This window comes from Lynx canadensis, chromosome F2, assembly GCF_007474595.2.
Source record: "Lynx canadensis isolate LIC74 chromosome F2, mLynCan4.pri.v2, whole genome shotgun sequence".
Taxonomy (NCBI): domain Eukaryota; kingdom Metazoa; phylum Chordata; class Mammalia; order Carnivora; family Felidae; genus Lynx; species Lynx canadensis.
Window position 1 is genome coordinate 53,166,746 of NC_044320.2, and position 17,424 is coordinate 53,184,169.

General features: G+C 37.9%; 1 protein-coding gene across 4 annotated transcripts in view; it reads left to right on the forward strand.

The window, feature by feature from the left end:
• Positions 1–3,701, forward strand: part of SNX16 (sorting nexin 16) — a 42,602-nt gene extending 38,901 nt beyond the window's left edge. For all 4 annotated transcript variants that reach the window (XM_030304051.1, XM_032591909.1, XM_030304050.2 and 1 more), the window contains 3 exons: positions 848–984; positions 1,734–1,853; positions 2,555–3,701. In XM_030304051.1, coding sequence (XP_030159911.1) covers positions 848–984; positions 1,734–1,853; positions 2,555–2,651 — 354 coding nt within the window. In that variant the 3' untranslated portion in view covers positions 2,652–3,701. The remainder of the gene's footprint in view (positions 1–847; positions 985–1,733; positions 1,854–2,554) is intronic.
• Positions 3,702–17,424: the final 13,723 nt, after the last annotated feature.

The window sequence follows — 17,424 nt, forward strand, 5'->3', positions numbered from 1 at the left end:
TTGAGTCATTCAAGGACATTCTTGAGGACAAGCGCAGGATGCTAATGTAGTTGAGAATCGGGGAGTCAGGGATTTGGTTTTTCCTGGTATAGGAATCAGGATCATCTGGGTTTGGAATCAGCAATAGTAACATGTCGTAAGTGGACTCGCCAAGAGTGAAGGTTTAAAATAGTCACAGAGAAGACAGGGAATGATATAGACAACTAGGAATAATTAGAAGCATTGATCAGTTTCACTGAAAGCCTCATCAAGATAAGTGACCCACATTTTTTCATGACATTTTTTATGGTAGTATGATTTTGTTTATTTGTTTTAATCTTTATTTCAGCAGGATTTAGCATCTGGGTATGATGGGTAGAATGTCAGTTTTGAATGAATATGGTAAAAGGAGAAGCAAGAGGAAAGCAATGTTGGGGAAAAATAAACAGGTGCTATTGAGGAGGTTGTTATAATAATATACCTGCTGAGCTAATACAAATGAATAGCCACATTTTTCAAAACATATTCATCTAGGACCAGGCAAAAATAGATGAAGGAGAGTAGAAACTTTAACAGTGGTTACTGGTTATTTTTTCCCAGTCCTACACTAGAGGACTACTAGTGTAGTAGTGTAGAGGACTACTACTTAACAATTCTCAGGAAAAGGGACTTGTAATTATAAGTCCACAAGGTAGGTGAGGATTGAGTGTCAAGATAGCAAAGACCAAAAAAAAATGCAGGAAGAGAACAAATTGTTTGGGCTGCATACATATTATTTTGATTATGTTCTTTGACTCTTTAGTAATGCTCTTGAGGGAGATACTGCATAAGTAATTAATTTTTTCTTCATTTTTTGTTTGTTTTCAAGGCTTTCTGTGAAACTTTAGAAGAGACAAATTACCGTTTTCAAAAAGAACTACTTGAAAAACAAAAAGAGGTGGAATCACTGAAGAAACTGCTCAATGAAAAGCAACTTCATATAGATACTCTAGAGAACAGAATTAGGTATATTGTGATACTTGCATTTTTGGCCTTACTAATTCAACTCAATACTCTGGGCTAAATGCCCTTTGTATTTTAATATGATTTAGGAAATTTCTGATTCCAAAAGTCTTAGACTCTTGGTATACTTGTAGGTTGGAAAAGTTGCCTTTTGATAATTTATTTAGGAGGCTGAACATTTGAAGGATGGGAAACATCAGAAAAATAAGCCTCTAGTTCAACAAGATAAACATTATTCGCTTTACCCTATTTAAGTGGCGTCTTTGTTTCAAGGCACTTACACTAATTTTTCACATGTGAAAGTTGTAGTTTGCGTTCCCGTCAGCATCTATTGAATTGATGTTAAAATCACTTTACGTTAATCATAAGTACTAATTTCTCTGTTGACTCCCAGAGTCAGCACTTTATTAGCCATTTTAAGAATAGCTGAAGACTGGGGGGGCACCTGGGTGGCTCAGTCAGTTGAGCATCCAACTTTGGCTCAGGTCATGATCTCACAATTCATGGGTTCAAGCCTCGCATCAGAATCTATGCTGATAGCTCACAACCTGAAGCCTGCTTCAGATTCCGTGCCTCCTTCTGTCTCTACCCCTCCCCTGCTTGTGCTCTGTCTCTCTGTCTCTCAAAAATAAATGTTAAAAAGAAAAAAAAAACAAAAAGAATAGCTGAAGACTGCTAAAGCTACATGTATTTACAAAAACAAACCAGTATTTATTTGTAGAAAATAACTTGTTGCTATAATTTACTTTTAGAACATTGTCTTTAGAACCTGAAGAATCACTGCTCATGTGTGGAACGGAAGGTGGACACATCCCAAAGGTGGAGTCCTCTGCACCTGAGGTTGATAGAGATGATTTACATGAAGAATCTAGGTAAATAATAATATTTGGTTTATTGTAGCCCAATCATCTGAATAACTAGAGGCAAATAGGCACTAATACTCTATAGAGTATTTTTTATGAACCCAATGTTATTGTATCATAAATCTGAGCAGAGAAAGACTTACAGATATTCTAAGCTGTGCCTAAAAATGAGTGTTTACAATCCAGGCTGTAAATGTTATTACTTACTTTGAAGATATATCTAAATTAAGTACTCAGTTAATTTATTAATTTTGTAAAGCTTGACAAATTAATCTCTCTCAGTCTTTTTCCATTCAAAAAGTGGGATACTGTAATAGCAACCAGCCTGCCTACCTACAGGAATGATAAAAAGATAGTATATTTGAAAGCACATAGAATATTTATTACTTATAAATCCAAAGTCATTATTAATACTTTAGTGGTAGCAGGTAAGCTGTAATTATGAGAACAAATTTTATATTGGTGAAAGTCACTATATTTTATTGATAAATGATAGTTGAAAGAGCTGAAAGAATTAAAAATATATCTCCAAAGGTGTTGTAACAACAACTTAAAAATGATTAAATTTCTGATCAAATATTTAAATATTCTTTTCCATGAAATATTTCCCATTAATATTTAAATATTCTTTAGGTAAAATTTGAAAGGTGATAGTGAAGGGAAACAGCATGTATCTAATCCCTTTATTGACATGTTTCTCTTTTTTGCAGAGCTGATGATAAGCCATGCTTAAGTTTGAGTGAACCTGAAAATTCTGTATCAGACATAGAAGTAGCAGAAGTGGCATACAGTGCTGAGGACGACTAACTGCGAGCAGTTCCTTCCATTTCTATGTTTCGGCAAATTTAGAATAGAGTGGGAAATAGTTAAAAAATAAAAGAAAGACTGAAGCATTTACGGAAAACAAAAAGATTGCACATGTATAAAGTTTACATAAAGAAAAGTTTTTTAAGTTATCGGGATAGGAAATGTATTCATTGCTGCTTTAAACTATCTTTTATCCAACCTTTGTATTTAATACACCAAAAAAAAAAAATCTAGTTAGAATTCTGTTATCAAAACTAAATTCTTAAATAATGTGCATAAATTATTTTGGCTTTTTGCCAATATATTGCTCCAAACTAATGTGTGTATGCACGCTTGTGTGTGTGTGTGTGTGTGTATGTATGCGTGTCTGTTTGTGTTTAAATTGCCAATTATATCAGTTAAGTGGACATTAAATGCATGTTGCTATCTGGTTGATATATACTTCTTTGTATCTCTGACATGATATATTTTCATTAGTGGTTTAAATCAGTGGTAAAGATGAATTAAGTTTTAAATATTGACATGTTTGCCATCTGTAAATAAAAATTGCCTGTTGCAATGTTATTGCTATTTAAAAAGAAGAAAACTTTCTAATACCAAAGGAAAACTATTTGAAAGAGCTATAGTAACATAATAACATAGCTAAAGTGATAAAATAGCCTTGATTTTAAAAGCTAACTCATTATCAGAATATTATAAGTGTCCTAGTTTATTATAATATGTTGTACTGATTTTCCACATAATCTTTATCTTAAATCTCTACCTGTAGAATCAGTGAGTTTGCCTCTTTCAGAATACTACCTCTTTTTGCTAATCAAAATATACTCTTTTGAAAATATTGATTCTAAGCAAATAGGGAGTTATACAAAAAAAACACAAAATAAAAAGCCATATATACTATAAAGTTCCTAAATATGTTGACTCCTGGGATTGCATTTTTATCTCTGCATATGTGAATATGTTGCTATAATGTATTAAGGCTGATTTTCCTTTTAATATATTTAGCCAAGTGATGCACTTTATGATAATTAAACTCTTTTGTGCCAAGTTTAATTGGTGAATTTCTTTAGTAAGTGGAGTTAGGAAAAACTTATGTAGTGCCTTCACTATTTCACTTTTATACACCAGTCTGCTAGAATCTGTGAGTCAGCTTTATGAAAAAGTGTTTATTTCAGATTTGCTTATAGTTGTTCAAAGTGCCTTGTTTCGTTTTTATAATATGTAGTTACTCATTTATTTTCTATTTCCACTGCTTTGCATATTGCTGTTAATAAGTACTGTGATCATGCTAGCATTCTGAAATTCCACTTGGTTTTTTGAACTGCATGTGCTTTCTAAAAGCTGAGGGAAACTTACTAGGGAAATAGAATAACGATCTCCAGTTTTGTTTTCTTCACTATCTGAAAGTTTATCGGTATCTTGATGTACATATTAAAATGTGGTTGTTTAAAATTCTACTTAAGTAGATAAAAGATCAATTGGCTATTGTCAACTTTTGATCTAAAAAGGGACTGCTTTTTACCAAAGGACCAAAAATTGTAAAAAAAAAAAAAAAAAAAAAAACCTTTGTCCAAATGCACAGGTATGTTTTGTTTCAAAATATATTCCACAAAGTATACTAGAAATGTGTTTACTATCTTGGGAGATAGAAAGAATGTAATAAACTATTCTATCTGTTCATTTCAAATATTCTAGGCCTAAAAAGGTGTAAAAAGAACAATCATTTAAATTAATATAATTTTTAGTCGAATAAAACAAGATGATCTTTGCTGAATTTTGGACGTTATAGTGCTATATTCATGTCTGCTTTAAAGTGAACCATACATTTTCAAAATCTAGCCTTTAAGAACATTGTATGTAAAGTTTTGGATGAGTAAAGAAAAAACCCTTGTTGATAAGCCACTATTATTTATATTTAGAATTTACTTTTTTTTTTTTACTTTTGTGATGCATTTTATTCCCAGTATTATATTCATTTAATAAATTATTTTTTCAGTACAGCAGTAGCTATGTTGTTTAGATCTTGAATACCATTTTCCCCCTTCAATTTCAATGTTCTCTCTATCCCTTACAATTATTGTAAATTTAATTATACTTAACTGCTGCATTTCACAGACATGGAATGAGTTTATGATTTTTTTAAGTTTATACTTCATATTACTGATAATTTTAAGTCTTTGTGAATAGGTGTAGTACACTTCATATGTAACCAATATTAATAAAAAAAAAATTGAACATAATTCAAGCAGAAAATACTTTTGTGGATAATCTTTTAACTTAAACTTCTAAAAATTAAGTTCATGTATAGGTAGTAAAACCATAAAACTTAGCATTTTAAAATGCATTTTATTTGTCTACTATCCTGAGATTACACATTTAAAGCACATTTATTTAGAAAATCATGTTCCTCAGATAAATTATGTATGTAGTCTACTCTAACCATCTGTGATATCAGAAGGGAACAGTGGCCTTCAGTCTGCAAATAATTTGTCTGGTTTTGAAATGAGTTTTGTTACTTACAGGAATAGAGGAGTTTGGGGATTATGTTAAAAACAAGTCTGTATTCCTAACTAGTAAGGAGAAGAATCTAAATTTCATCCTCTGGAAGATTTTCAAAGAGCCACATAGATTGTCCACATTTTACTTCTTCCTAAAGATAATAGAATTATCTTTACTGTATTGCACTTTGCTTCTGTGCTGTTGGCTTCTACTAGCAAAACAATCATTAGAACTTGTACAACACAAGTGTTTTTAAGGCTGATGTCTGCTATACTACACAGTGTACCCTTTATGAGGACTCGTGGGAGAAAATTCTCTTAGGTCTCAGTAGCAGTAAAGCCTGTTCTTAAAGAATTGGTTTGTTTTTGTCCTAAAGACTCTGTTACTGTGTTTCTCTTTTTTTATTTGTTTTTGGAGCAGCCTTAAGCCAAATTGTAGGTCACCTATAACTACCATATAGAACCTTAGGAGTTGTGCTTTTGTGTAGTAAACATGATTTTATTTTTTTTTTCTTACTTTCTCAACTCCAGTTTTCCTCCCTGTTTAAGGTCTTCAGTTAGGACAGATGTATATTTCTGTTCTGATAAAGTCTCAGATTTGAATGATATTTTAGGCTACATTAGATAAGAACTTGTCATAGTCTGTGCTAACAAAATTACTGCACCAGTATGGATGGCAGTTCTTAGGGTGCCTGGTGGCTCCGTTGAGCATTAGACTCTGTGCTCACAGTGCAGAGCCTGCTTGGGATTCTCTCTCTCTCTTTCTCTCTGCCCCTCCCCCACTTACACACATGCACTCTCTCTTGAAACAAACTTTTTTTTTTAAAGGATGGCAGTAATTACACAAAGCTAAATTAGTCTTCCCTTTAAAAGATGTCTTGAAGTAGAACATGTGAATATGGAATGTAAACTTAGACAAGCTAGCCAAGGGCAATCTATGGGTATGTTTGTGGCTAAAGCACAATATTAATTAACCCAGATTATGGTCTTAACCATAACCTTAAATTAGAAGACCCACTTGCCACTTTCTTATTTATCATTGACAGAAAAGTTAGAATAGTGTCATTAGCTCCACACAAAACAATAATAAAAATCAATACAGGTAATATATACTCAATAGCCAAAGGTAGTGTTTTATTGTAATAGATACAGGGTAAGACCTGGTATACGTCTAATGGAATGTTTGCAACCTAGCTAATTGTAATCAAAGAAGTATTTGATGCTGGCTAAAGTGCTTTGCTAAGGTGTGAAATGAAAAGCACACCTTGGAGTGATTAAGCTTATATCTTGAAGATTTCTTAGAATTAGGTCATATGCAGGGGCGCCTGGGTGGCTCAGTGGGTTGAGCCTCCGACTTCGGTTCAGGTCATGATCTCATGGTCTGTGAGTTCGAGCCCCGCGTCGGGCTCTGTGCTGACAGCTCAGAGCCTGGAGCCTGCTTGGGATTCTGTATCTCTCTCTCTGCCCCTCCCCCGCTCATGCGCACGTTCTCTCTCTGTCTCTCTCTCTCTCTCTCTCTCTCTCTGTGTGAAAAATAAATTCTAAAAAAAAATTTTTTTTTAATTAAAAAAAAAAAGAATTAGGTCATATGCCAGTCCTGTCTTCCAGTTCCCTGTATAGCAAATACCATTCATTGACTAACCTGAAAGATTCTTTGCCCCTTCCAAAGTAGGAATGAGATAAACTGAATACTTATTTTCTCAGCTCCCCTTGCAACTAGGTTTGAACTTCTGACCCAATTATGGGCAGTGAGATGGATAGAAGTATGCTGGCAATCCACTTCTGGAAATCACTTGCTTTTCCTGTAAGAAGGTAAGCATGCTGCTGATACAGCCTCTCCTCCCCCACTTCCCCCCCCTCCCTTGTTTTGATCTCAAGGAATGTCTGGAGGTGCTATGAAAACCATCTTGCAAATACAGTGTGGCGTGTGAGTGAAGGGTAAGGGAATCACAGAGTGTAGCCACTTGTTAAACCACTAAAAATTGTTTTTTGTTGTACCATGATAAAACCTATTTTTTTAATTTGAGCTGTAGGTTTAACCACAGAGGATAAAAAGCTTATCAAACAAAAAGGCTTTTCTTCCTGTGAAGATACCGTATATTTTGTTAGTAAAGAAAAAAGATTAAAGGAGTAAATTTTTTTTCTTGAAACCTGAAAGGGAGAGAACCATCTATTAGACATACCAAAGATCGCTTACTTCTGAAGCTCCTTTAGGCAAACCAAATACGAAAGAGAAGGCAGCCTGTTGTTCTACGCATGTGGACTAGTCTTCTCAGACTGCTAGAACAAAATAACTGCAGACTGGATGGCTGAAACAGGAATTTGTGTTCTCAAGGTGCCAGCGGAGTGGGTGGTGTCTGCTGAGGGCGCTTTCTGGTGTCTCATTAGGACATCAGTCCTGTTGGATCAGGACACTACCCCTGTCTCATTTAACCTTCATCACTTCCTTGGAGGCCCCATTTCCAAATACAGCCACACTCGGGGGTTAGAGCTTCAACATAGGAATTTGAGGGGGACACAGACATTCAGTCCCTAACAGTATAGGACAGATGTAACATCATTCTATGGTTACAAAGGTATTTTGCGGTTCAAAAGGTTAAAGTACATAGTGTATTCCTTCATTTGTCCATTGGACAAACATTGAGCACCTACTGTGTGTTAGCTCTGGGTTATAAAAATTGTTGAGAAGCACATGATCCCTTCAAGTAGTTCACTGATACAGTTTTTTATACAGGCTGATCTGTATTCTGTACGGCATTGTGGTAAGTGTGGTGATAGACATTGCAGTTGTGATGAATTACAGGGACGAGAGGGCTGGAAAGGAGGACAAGTATTGGCCAGTGTAGAAGTATATAGCTTTAGCTGCTTCTTAAAAGTAGAATAGAAGGGCATGCCAGGCAGAAGAGGGAGTCCACTTCAGGCTGTGCAAGTGGCAGGGATCATTATTATCCATAATTCCTTTTTCCATCCAGCACGTTAATTCTACCTCCAAAGTCGAAGCCACTTACTTACCTGATGTGATAGGTCGAAAAGGGACACACAAACCACACTACATACCTTAAACATTTTATTTTAACTTGATGCACGTATATTCATTGCCAATGTTTAAATAGAGGTGCAAAGCCTTTCTTTGGTATGCTTTTACTAATGAGCACTCTGGTTTTCCCTCTAGCTAAGCCATACCCCTGATGCATTTTCTGATACCTAGCTTTAGTTTCTGTAGAGTGAAGGCATGAGATGTGTATGAAGGAATCTATGACAGAAAGCACATTTTTACCATTTTGTTTGCAGTCCTGTATTGCTATCTTGCCTATACTGTTACGAAGTCTTTCCAAATCATCTGACCTAGTTTTCCCTAGAAATGATCATTGTCATATTTCATTGTTTCATATAATATTAATAACCTTATTTACATTTAATTTTAAATACAGCTGTTATATACAAATTTGGAAGCAAATTGATGCTTGGTAATCACACAATTCTCTTGGGAGGAAACAGGAGTGTGCAGATGTTCTAAGAAGGAACCAACTAGCCACAAGCATTCAGGGTGTCCTGGATGTCAGTGAGCGCATTTTATACAGAAGATGCAGAACTTTGGCAGATCAATTATGAATTCTAGAGTTGGGGTGGAGGGCAAGGGGATGAGTTACCCTATACTTTGAATCTGTCCAATTCTCTTTATCTTCACTGCCAGTCACCCTGGTCCAGATCACAAGGATCTCCCCGCTTCCACCTTCACCCCTACAATCCAGTCTCCCAAGGCAGCCATGGTTTTCTTTTTGAGAGACATAAATCACTGCATGTTTGTTCTCCACTTAAAAACTTTCAGAGGTTTCCCATTATGTTCAACATTGTAACATTCTTTTTTTTTTATTTTTTTTTTTTATTTTATTTATTTTTGAGACAGAGAGACAGAGCATGAATGGGGGAGGGTCAAAGAGAGGGAGACACAGAATCCGAAACAGGCTCCAGGCTCTGAGCCGTCAGCACAGAGCCCGACGCGGGGCTCGAACTCACGGACCGCGAGATCATGACCTGAGCGAAGTCGGCCGCTCAACCGACTGAGCCACCCAGGCGCCCCCAACATTGTAACATTCAGATATCTATATGGCCTACAAACATGATTTCACTCTGCCAGTTACTCTGCCTGATGCCAGCCTGCATGGCCCCCTTTCGTTTCCTTGAGTCTTCTGCCTTCTAACCTGGCTGTATCTCCTCTCTAGATTGTTACTCCCAGAATCCTATCAGGCTCTTGTCTTAAATCACAGGTTACACATTACCTCCATAGGCAACCTGAAATAGTACCCAAAACGATCACCTCCATCTTAGATTTCTTACTTTTTTATTGTCTGTTTCACCTGCCTACCTCCTCCGTGCTTCCCCTGAAAGGCAAGGCGTTGTGTTTTTCTCCCTCTCATCCTTGCTCTCCACCACCACCGAGCTTAGGAGAAGATCTGGCACATAGTAGGTACTCAAAAATATTTATTGAGTGATTAAGATAAAGGCCTAAATTACAGAAATATTAGAGAAAATAGAGGTATTTGAAGGAAAAGTAAGTCTTGTAGATTGATAATCTCTGGGTAGATTGATATGCTACTAACTGAGGAAAAGAACAGTGAGAAGCTTTAGGGAGGCAGGGGGTACATTCAGTTTGGGACATGCTGGATTTGAAATACTGTAGGCAATCCCAAGTGGAGATCTCCAGCAGGCAGATGTATACAATCATCCAAAAATGAGGGGAGGGGTCTGCTTTATAGAACTCAAGTCAGATTAATTAAGATGTATTATATCTCTTGTTCTTCATATCCCTTGCCCATAATTCAGTGGTCTAAAACCTATTAGGAACTCCTGTGTTAGGAACTCCAGTAATGCATGACCCCGTGTGTACTATGGTGACAAGCATCATGGAAATATGTCTGATGGGCCCAGGTGTCTCATTCAGTTAATTTGTTTTTCATTCCAGAAGTAATTTGTTATTGGAGAAGATCATGTTTTTCTTTTTCCTTTGAGGAGATACAATAATAGCACAATATCACAAAGGTGGTCTTTTTTCATTTATTTTAATATTTCACATTTAAAGCAAAGTTTAAGAAAAAGAAGAAATGCAGGTAGACAAAGAATGGAAAAGTTTTATTCCACTAGTAATCAAAGAAATATAGTTGCAATATATACTTTTTTTAAAATAACTTTTCATGTTTGTTTATTTTTGAGAGATAGACTGTGAGCAGGGAAGGAACAGAGAAAGAGGGGGACACAGAATCCCAAGCAGGCTCCAGGCTCTGAGCTGTCAACACAGAGCCCAACAGGGGGCTCGAACTCACAACGGTAAGATCATGACCTGAGCCAAAGTTGGACACTCAACCAACTGAGCCACCCAGCCTCCCTGCATTGGTGGTGGGAATGAGAACTGGTTTAAGAATATTTCTGGAGCTGATGTGGCTACATATGTGATGTGTAAAGATTTACTCGAAGGATGTACATCACATTTATCACAGATACTTCAACCAAAGTTTCTAGTGTCAAGGAGATTTATTAAATGGTGTATTAAGAAGTGGACTCTCTTGTATTCAATAAAGTGTGATGTTGCAAACAAGACTTGAGGATATTTATGATATACTACTAATTGCAGAAAGCAACTTATAAAACAGTATTATCTCACTTTTATAAGTGAAAAGTCATGCATTTATGCATTTGTATACAGAAAGAATAAATACAGTAAAATAATAGCCATGGTTGTCTACTTGATGGAATGATCAAGGAATTTTATTTTCACGAATCTGTCAATTTTCTACCACAAGCATATATTACTTTAACTTTTAAAATTATTTTTATTTTTTTAATTTTTTTTTTTTAATGTTTATTTTCAAAAGAGAGAGACAGACTGTGAGTTGGGGAGGGACTGAGAGAGAGACACACACACACAGAATCTGAAGCAAGCTCTAGGCTCTGAGCTGTCAGCACAGAGTTCAGTGCGGGGCTCAAGCCCAGGAACTGTGAGATCATGACCTTAGCTAAAATCAGATGCTTAGCCGACCAAGCCACCCAGGTGCCCCAAAATTATTTTTAAGCTAACAATAACTACTATGTGTATTGCCCCACCATCTGCTCTCTGTTTGACTCACTGCAAATTCCTCAACCTCTCTGTCTCCTGTAAGAGGAAGATAATGCCTTCCAAACTACAATATTTTTGTGGCCTAAATGGAGTATGAAAATGCTAAGCCCAGTCTATCACATAGTAGACATTCATAAATGAGCAGAATCTGACATCCAGTCTCCTGACCTAAATACCACATCCTTGGCCATTCAGAAATCTATCTGTTAACCTAAAATACAGTGGAAATCTTTTATTAAAAAGTGACTTTGGGGGGCATCTAGGTGGATCAGTCAGTTAAGTGTCTGACTCTTGATTTCGACTCAGGTCATGATCTCACAGTTCACGGGATCACGCCCCACATCAGGCTCTGTGCTTACAGCCTGAAGCCTGCTTGGGATTCTCTCTCTGCCCTGCACTGCTCCCATGCCCGTGCATGCTCTGTCTTGGTCTCTCTATAAATATAAACTTAAAAAAAAATGGACTTTGGGGGAGCCTTGGTAACTCGGTTGATCATACAACTTTGGCTCAGATCATGATCTCACAGTCTGTGTTCGAGCCCCACATCAGACTTGCTGCTGTCAGTGCAGAGCCTGCTTCAGATCCTCTGTCCCCTCTCTACCCCTCCCCCACTCATGCTGTCTCAAAAATAAACAAACATTTTTAAAAAATGACTTTGGTGGACAGACTGAATTCATTAACCACGTTATTCCATCATCTACCCTTTATTTTATTTTATTTTATTTTATTTTATTTTATTTTTTTTATTTATTTTTTTTGGGGACAGAGAGAAACAGAGCATGAACGGGGGAGGGGCAGAGAGAGAGGGAGACACAGCATCGGAAACAGGCTCCAGGCTCCGAGCCATCAGCCCAGAGCCTGACGCGGGGCTCGAACTCACAGACCGCAAGATCGTGACCTGGCTGAAGTCGGACGCTTAACCGACTGCGCCACCCAGGCGCCCCAACTACCCTTTATTTTAAATCTCAAAGGCTTGAATGGGCTTTATCCAATTTACAAATGGTTTTTGTTCTAACTATATTTCCAAGTGGTGCATCAAATAAATGGTGGTTTATCAAACTAAACTTAAAATTCCTTTTTAATCCGGAGTGCCTGGGTGGCTCATTCAATTAAGAGTCTAACTCTTGGTTTCAGCTCGTATCATGATCTCACGGTTTGTGGGTTCAAGCCCCTTGTCAGGCTCTGTGCTGACATAAGTGTGGGGCCTGCTGGGATTCTCTCTGTCTTAAAAAAAAGTAAACTTTTAAAAGTAAAACATTAAAAATTCCTTTTTAATCTATAATACACTAGAAATTTGTATAATGTTTGCAATAGGACAAAATGGTTTTGAGCTTGTAATGAAACAACATAGTAACAGATATTTACCTGGACACAGGGCTTGAGGGAAGCAATTTAACCAGTGATGTAAGTGGAGACTTTTGTAAAGAATATAGTCAGAGATTTCAAAGTGAGCCGGGCCAAACACAAAGAGATGATGCAGTTTTGAAGTGTGCTAAAAAATGTCAGCTCTGACCACCTCAACTAAACAGGCCAAAAAGCAGTGCAAAAGATGTATGCCATTAGGATATAAGTGAGCGGGGAGATCGCCCCCCCCCCCAGGCCTCCCCAGTTCCTCAGGAAGGCCAGTCTCCCATGTGGTAGTTCATGCACACACATGGGACGATTAAGTGCACCAGGTCACAAGAGCAGAGAAAGCACTGGCTTCCTCCTGGCCTTCTGTGCCGCTAGGCTGGAGTGGGACCATGGCAAGCCCTGAAGGCCTAACTAATGCCACATGAAGAAATTCCTTGCCATTCCGAAATACCTGACAATTCTATTTTTTTTAAGTGTCTTCTTGCATGCAATGGGCCAAGTCCTGACCCGCCACAAACGAGCTCGTAAGAAGGTGGCTGGCACTGGATTTTTTCGTTTGACATTAGGCTGTCATCTTATGCTTATGAATCAAAATAAGGTCTGTGTTTTTGCTTAAAACGGTATAATGATTTTCCTGTGGTAACTGGACAGGAATTAGAAGACAGAGGAAGAAATGAGAGTTGGCCCACATTCGGATTAATTAAAGTTTACCTGGTAAAAGAAGATGAAGCGACAACAGCACATGGACTCAAGCCCCTGAAGGTGAAGAAAGGTGACCAGAGGAGTGTGGTGGATGAAGCCGGACCGCAGGAAAGCAGCCAGGCAGTCTGGAAGCTCCATTATCCGGTATGTTGCAGACATCTACCCCTCAAATACTCAGTCAATGATTTATTTAATTGGGTCTCAGAGAAATTGGTTTTATAATATGCAAGCAACTTTATGTTCAAAATAAGACTTTTACCGTATGTGCTGGAAGAGAAATACATTTAGAAACATCTTTCATTTTTAAGCTAGATAATACATGAATGCCTCACTAAGAGTTGATGTAGCTTACCTGGATATATATTTACAATGCCTTCCTCAAAATATTTTTTAAAAATCTGTTGGGTTTTGCTTTTCTGAGCATTCCACATCTATAAAACATTTCATAATTTTCTCCAGTGCTAGTTAAGAATATACTTTAAAATTGAACAGACTTAAGTTTTAGTTTTGGTTCTGCTTCTTACCAAGTGGGAGAATTACTTTGCCTCTCTGAGCCTTGGTGCTCATTTAAAAGGGAGATAATGATAGTGTTCACCGATCTGATATGCTGAGAGGAGTACACGCGTAAGCATGTGTCAGGTGCTCAGAAACATTTCAGGCATTGCACTCAATTACCCGACACGTTGTAATGTGTATACATTCAGGCATTAATCAGCAAACATTGTCAGCCATCCACTGCGTGGTAGGGCATGTGCTCGACATGCTGCAATGAACTAGGCTCTCATAACCCAGCTCTTTATGTGACATTCCTCCTGGGGTGCCCAGGAATTTAGACCCACAGCATCTGGTGCATTCCTCTAGCAGAGTACTCAGTACTTTGGGTTGTACTTTAAGTCCACCCACCACATAGACCCTAAGCAGCCCTTGACTGTCTATGTCATAGTGCTGACATATACACATCAAGGGCTCAATGTATTTGTTGCACAGGAATGCATTGTGACCAACTTTGGATATAACATTTCAAAATAAGGTATTTGGAACTCTTAGCCCCCAGGCAATTAATACTTTATAAACTACTCACAAGTAATATGGACCCAGGGGATCTATCTATTCTAACTAGAAGTACTTTAGAAATTAGCTGGTCCAAAGAGCCTCAGACACAAATCCCCTTCATAGAAAGTCTGCCATGCCCACAGAAGCAACTGGGATTAGGAAAGCTCTCCTGCAGTGGTTGTTGGGTGGCAGTTTGTAGACTGCCTCTACTTACCTAGATACAAATCCTAGAATGTCTATGCCTGTGAGCTCATCAAGTCGTCTGCTCCAAACCTCTCATTTTGCAGACAAAACCTCAAACCAGAAAGATTATATGAATACACCGAGCAAGTGTTGGGGCATCATGGAAAACAAGCCTCTTTGGCTCCCAGTCTAGTGCTTCTCTTTCCTGTGTTTGGTTACATCCACAAAGCCTCCATGAATGATGGATCATAGCCATTGTCTGTGAATTTTTCTTCTCCACAGCCAGTGAAGGAAGAGTTCTCAATTTTTATCCCTGATCCCAGGTTCCAGCTGTACCTCTTGGGCTTAGGTTGACAAAGGAGGTTAGGGAAGAAGGCTCACGAGTCACACTTTAAAACCAACAGCCACGATGAACGACTTCTGGCATGAGTGTAGCTGCATGCATTATAACAACCTCCCAAAAGTCGTCAAAAATCGCTGCCCATTCCAATGCCTGGAACCTCATAAGTAAAGAGAGAACTGCTTCTTCGAATTAATGGAAATGTGAGCCCCCTCAGTCACTGCTACAATCATGCAGTCTTCCTTTCTGCCAGTGAGCAGTAAAAACACTTCCCTCTGAGGCTGCTTGTTAGACAAGTTACCTCTGTTGTGCATATGGCTGAGCAAGGTTGTTGGGTCCTCTAAATTCCTTGAGTAGACCAAAGCATCTCCTGAGGGCCACCCCAGGCATCACTGCAACCCCAATATTATCCCTGGCAATCTTTGCCTTACTGGTCCGCAAGACGCACTGGAGTGTGAGAGGAGGCAAGAGCAGGGATTCCAAAGACTGCTTACTTTCAGTTAAACCATATGGCCTATCCTGTTGTCTCATTTATAAGAAACCATTTTCAATTCTAAAGTTTCAATTAATAAAATCCAAACTGCTATCAATTTCCCACAAACGGAGCAGCCTGCGGCAGATTTCAGCAGGCGCCTCGTCTTTGCCTTTCCCATGAGCTTAGAGTGTCGCCTAGTGAGAAGAATGTGAAGTAGCACTTGATAATATTCCTGTAGAGGAAAAAACTACCAGGGGAGATGTCAGGAAGGCAACTAATTGAAAATACCAACGGTCTTGGTATTTGGCTGCTGTTTTACCGATTTGTCAGACCTAAAGTAGATACGTTCGAAGCTTTATCTCAACTGACTATGTCATCTAAGAAAGTGTACTACCCGAATGAGGGTATTCATCCCATTAGATGTCAACTAGCATAAAGAGGAGTGTATTCCATTTCCCTCCACATTTACCGCAGAATTCTTTCATGAGTGTTTGTTTAACTTCATAAAACAGGAACATGAAATTAACCCTCGCCTTTCCCATTTTTATATCTGAAATTCGAAAAAGGCATTATCAACTGTTTTTGAATTTCAATAAACTTTTTAATTTATTCATTTCTATTATTTTACCTATTTATCCCTGGTATACCAGCTATACAACACTGAAAGGTTCCTATTTCTTTAAGTTCTCAATAGTTCTGTACCAGAACTACTCTCTACATTACCCTTTTCATTTTCTCACATTCTCTTTATTCCTTCACAAAACCTTTTTCTTGTTCTTTCTTTCTTTTTTTTTTTTTTACTTCAGCTAGTTTTCTAAAAGTGGCATGTCTGATTTTTTGCCATCTAATTTTGAAAAAATGAATTTTTTCTCTTACTCCATATCTTCCTTTTGAGGAGTTTGACAATCTGAGAGAAGTGGTTTTATTCAAATAATTAAAAGATGGAAAGTTGCTGCTTGACTGGATAGAAATTGGATATTTTTCCATACTGTCAAAACATATCACAGAAGCCAGAAAACCTCCTAGATTTTCTCCTATTTATCCCACTCCTTCTTCAGTTGAATTTCCACTAACTGGAAGTTAGCCTCCCACTTCTCTCCACAGCTGCAATTTTTTTACTCCAAACTCTGATTCTTCTACACATTATCCTTTGTTCTACTGCACTATAATGATGAAGTGGCTCTCAACACCTCAACCTTGATGTCCAAAGCCAAGATGATCCTTTTCTTCCCCAATCCACATCCCACATCTGCTCCTGCTCCTGATATCCCTTATCTCATAGAAAATGGCACAACTCTGTGCCAAGTCACTCAAACAAGCAATCAGGGAGTATCAATGATTCCTTTGTCCCCTTTGATTTCCCTCCACATCAAAACCCCATCACCATGCCCTCAGCTCATGCCAGCCTCTCAGTAGATGTCCCCGTGTTCGCTTTGTCCTTCTCCAGTCTGTTCTCTGTTATTTTGATAGATTAAACTTTGTAATATGAAAATTGATAGACATATAAGAATCCTCCATTGCTCCCCAATACTTTCAGCATAAATCCAAAGTCCTACACAAGGGTACTTAAAACCTTCATCATTTGGTTCCTAGCAGCCTCACTATCTTACACCCAATGCTCCAGCCATCCTAGATGCCAGCTTACCCTTTCCTACCTTCCTGCCTTAGCTATACTGCTCACTGCCTCCTCAGAGAAGTACTCAGTACTCAATTCAGGGAACAGGTTGTCCAGAAGGCCAGAACAGGATGTCCTAAGGCATCCATGCAACACTGAAACACTTATCACATTGCATTGCACTGTCTTTTCATGTGCTGACCCTCCCCAGCTAGACTTCTTGAGGACAGGAACAGTTGTTATCCATTTTTGAAAACCTAATGCCCTACAGAATAATCATTATATTGGAAAAATTGTGAACAAGATAATAATGGGGAAACTTTGTGACTTCTTACCATGTGCGGCCAGGCATGACGTGGATGTTACATGTACTGTTGTATTTAATCTTCATATTGGCTCCATAAAGATATTTCTTAAATACTTGTTTTACAAATGAAGAAAA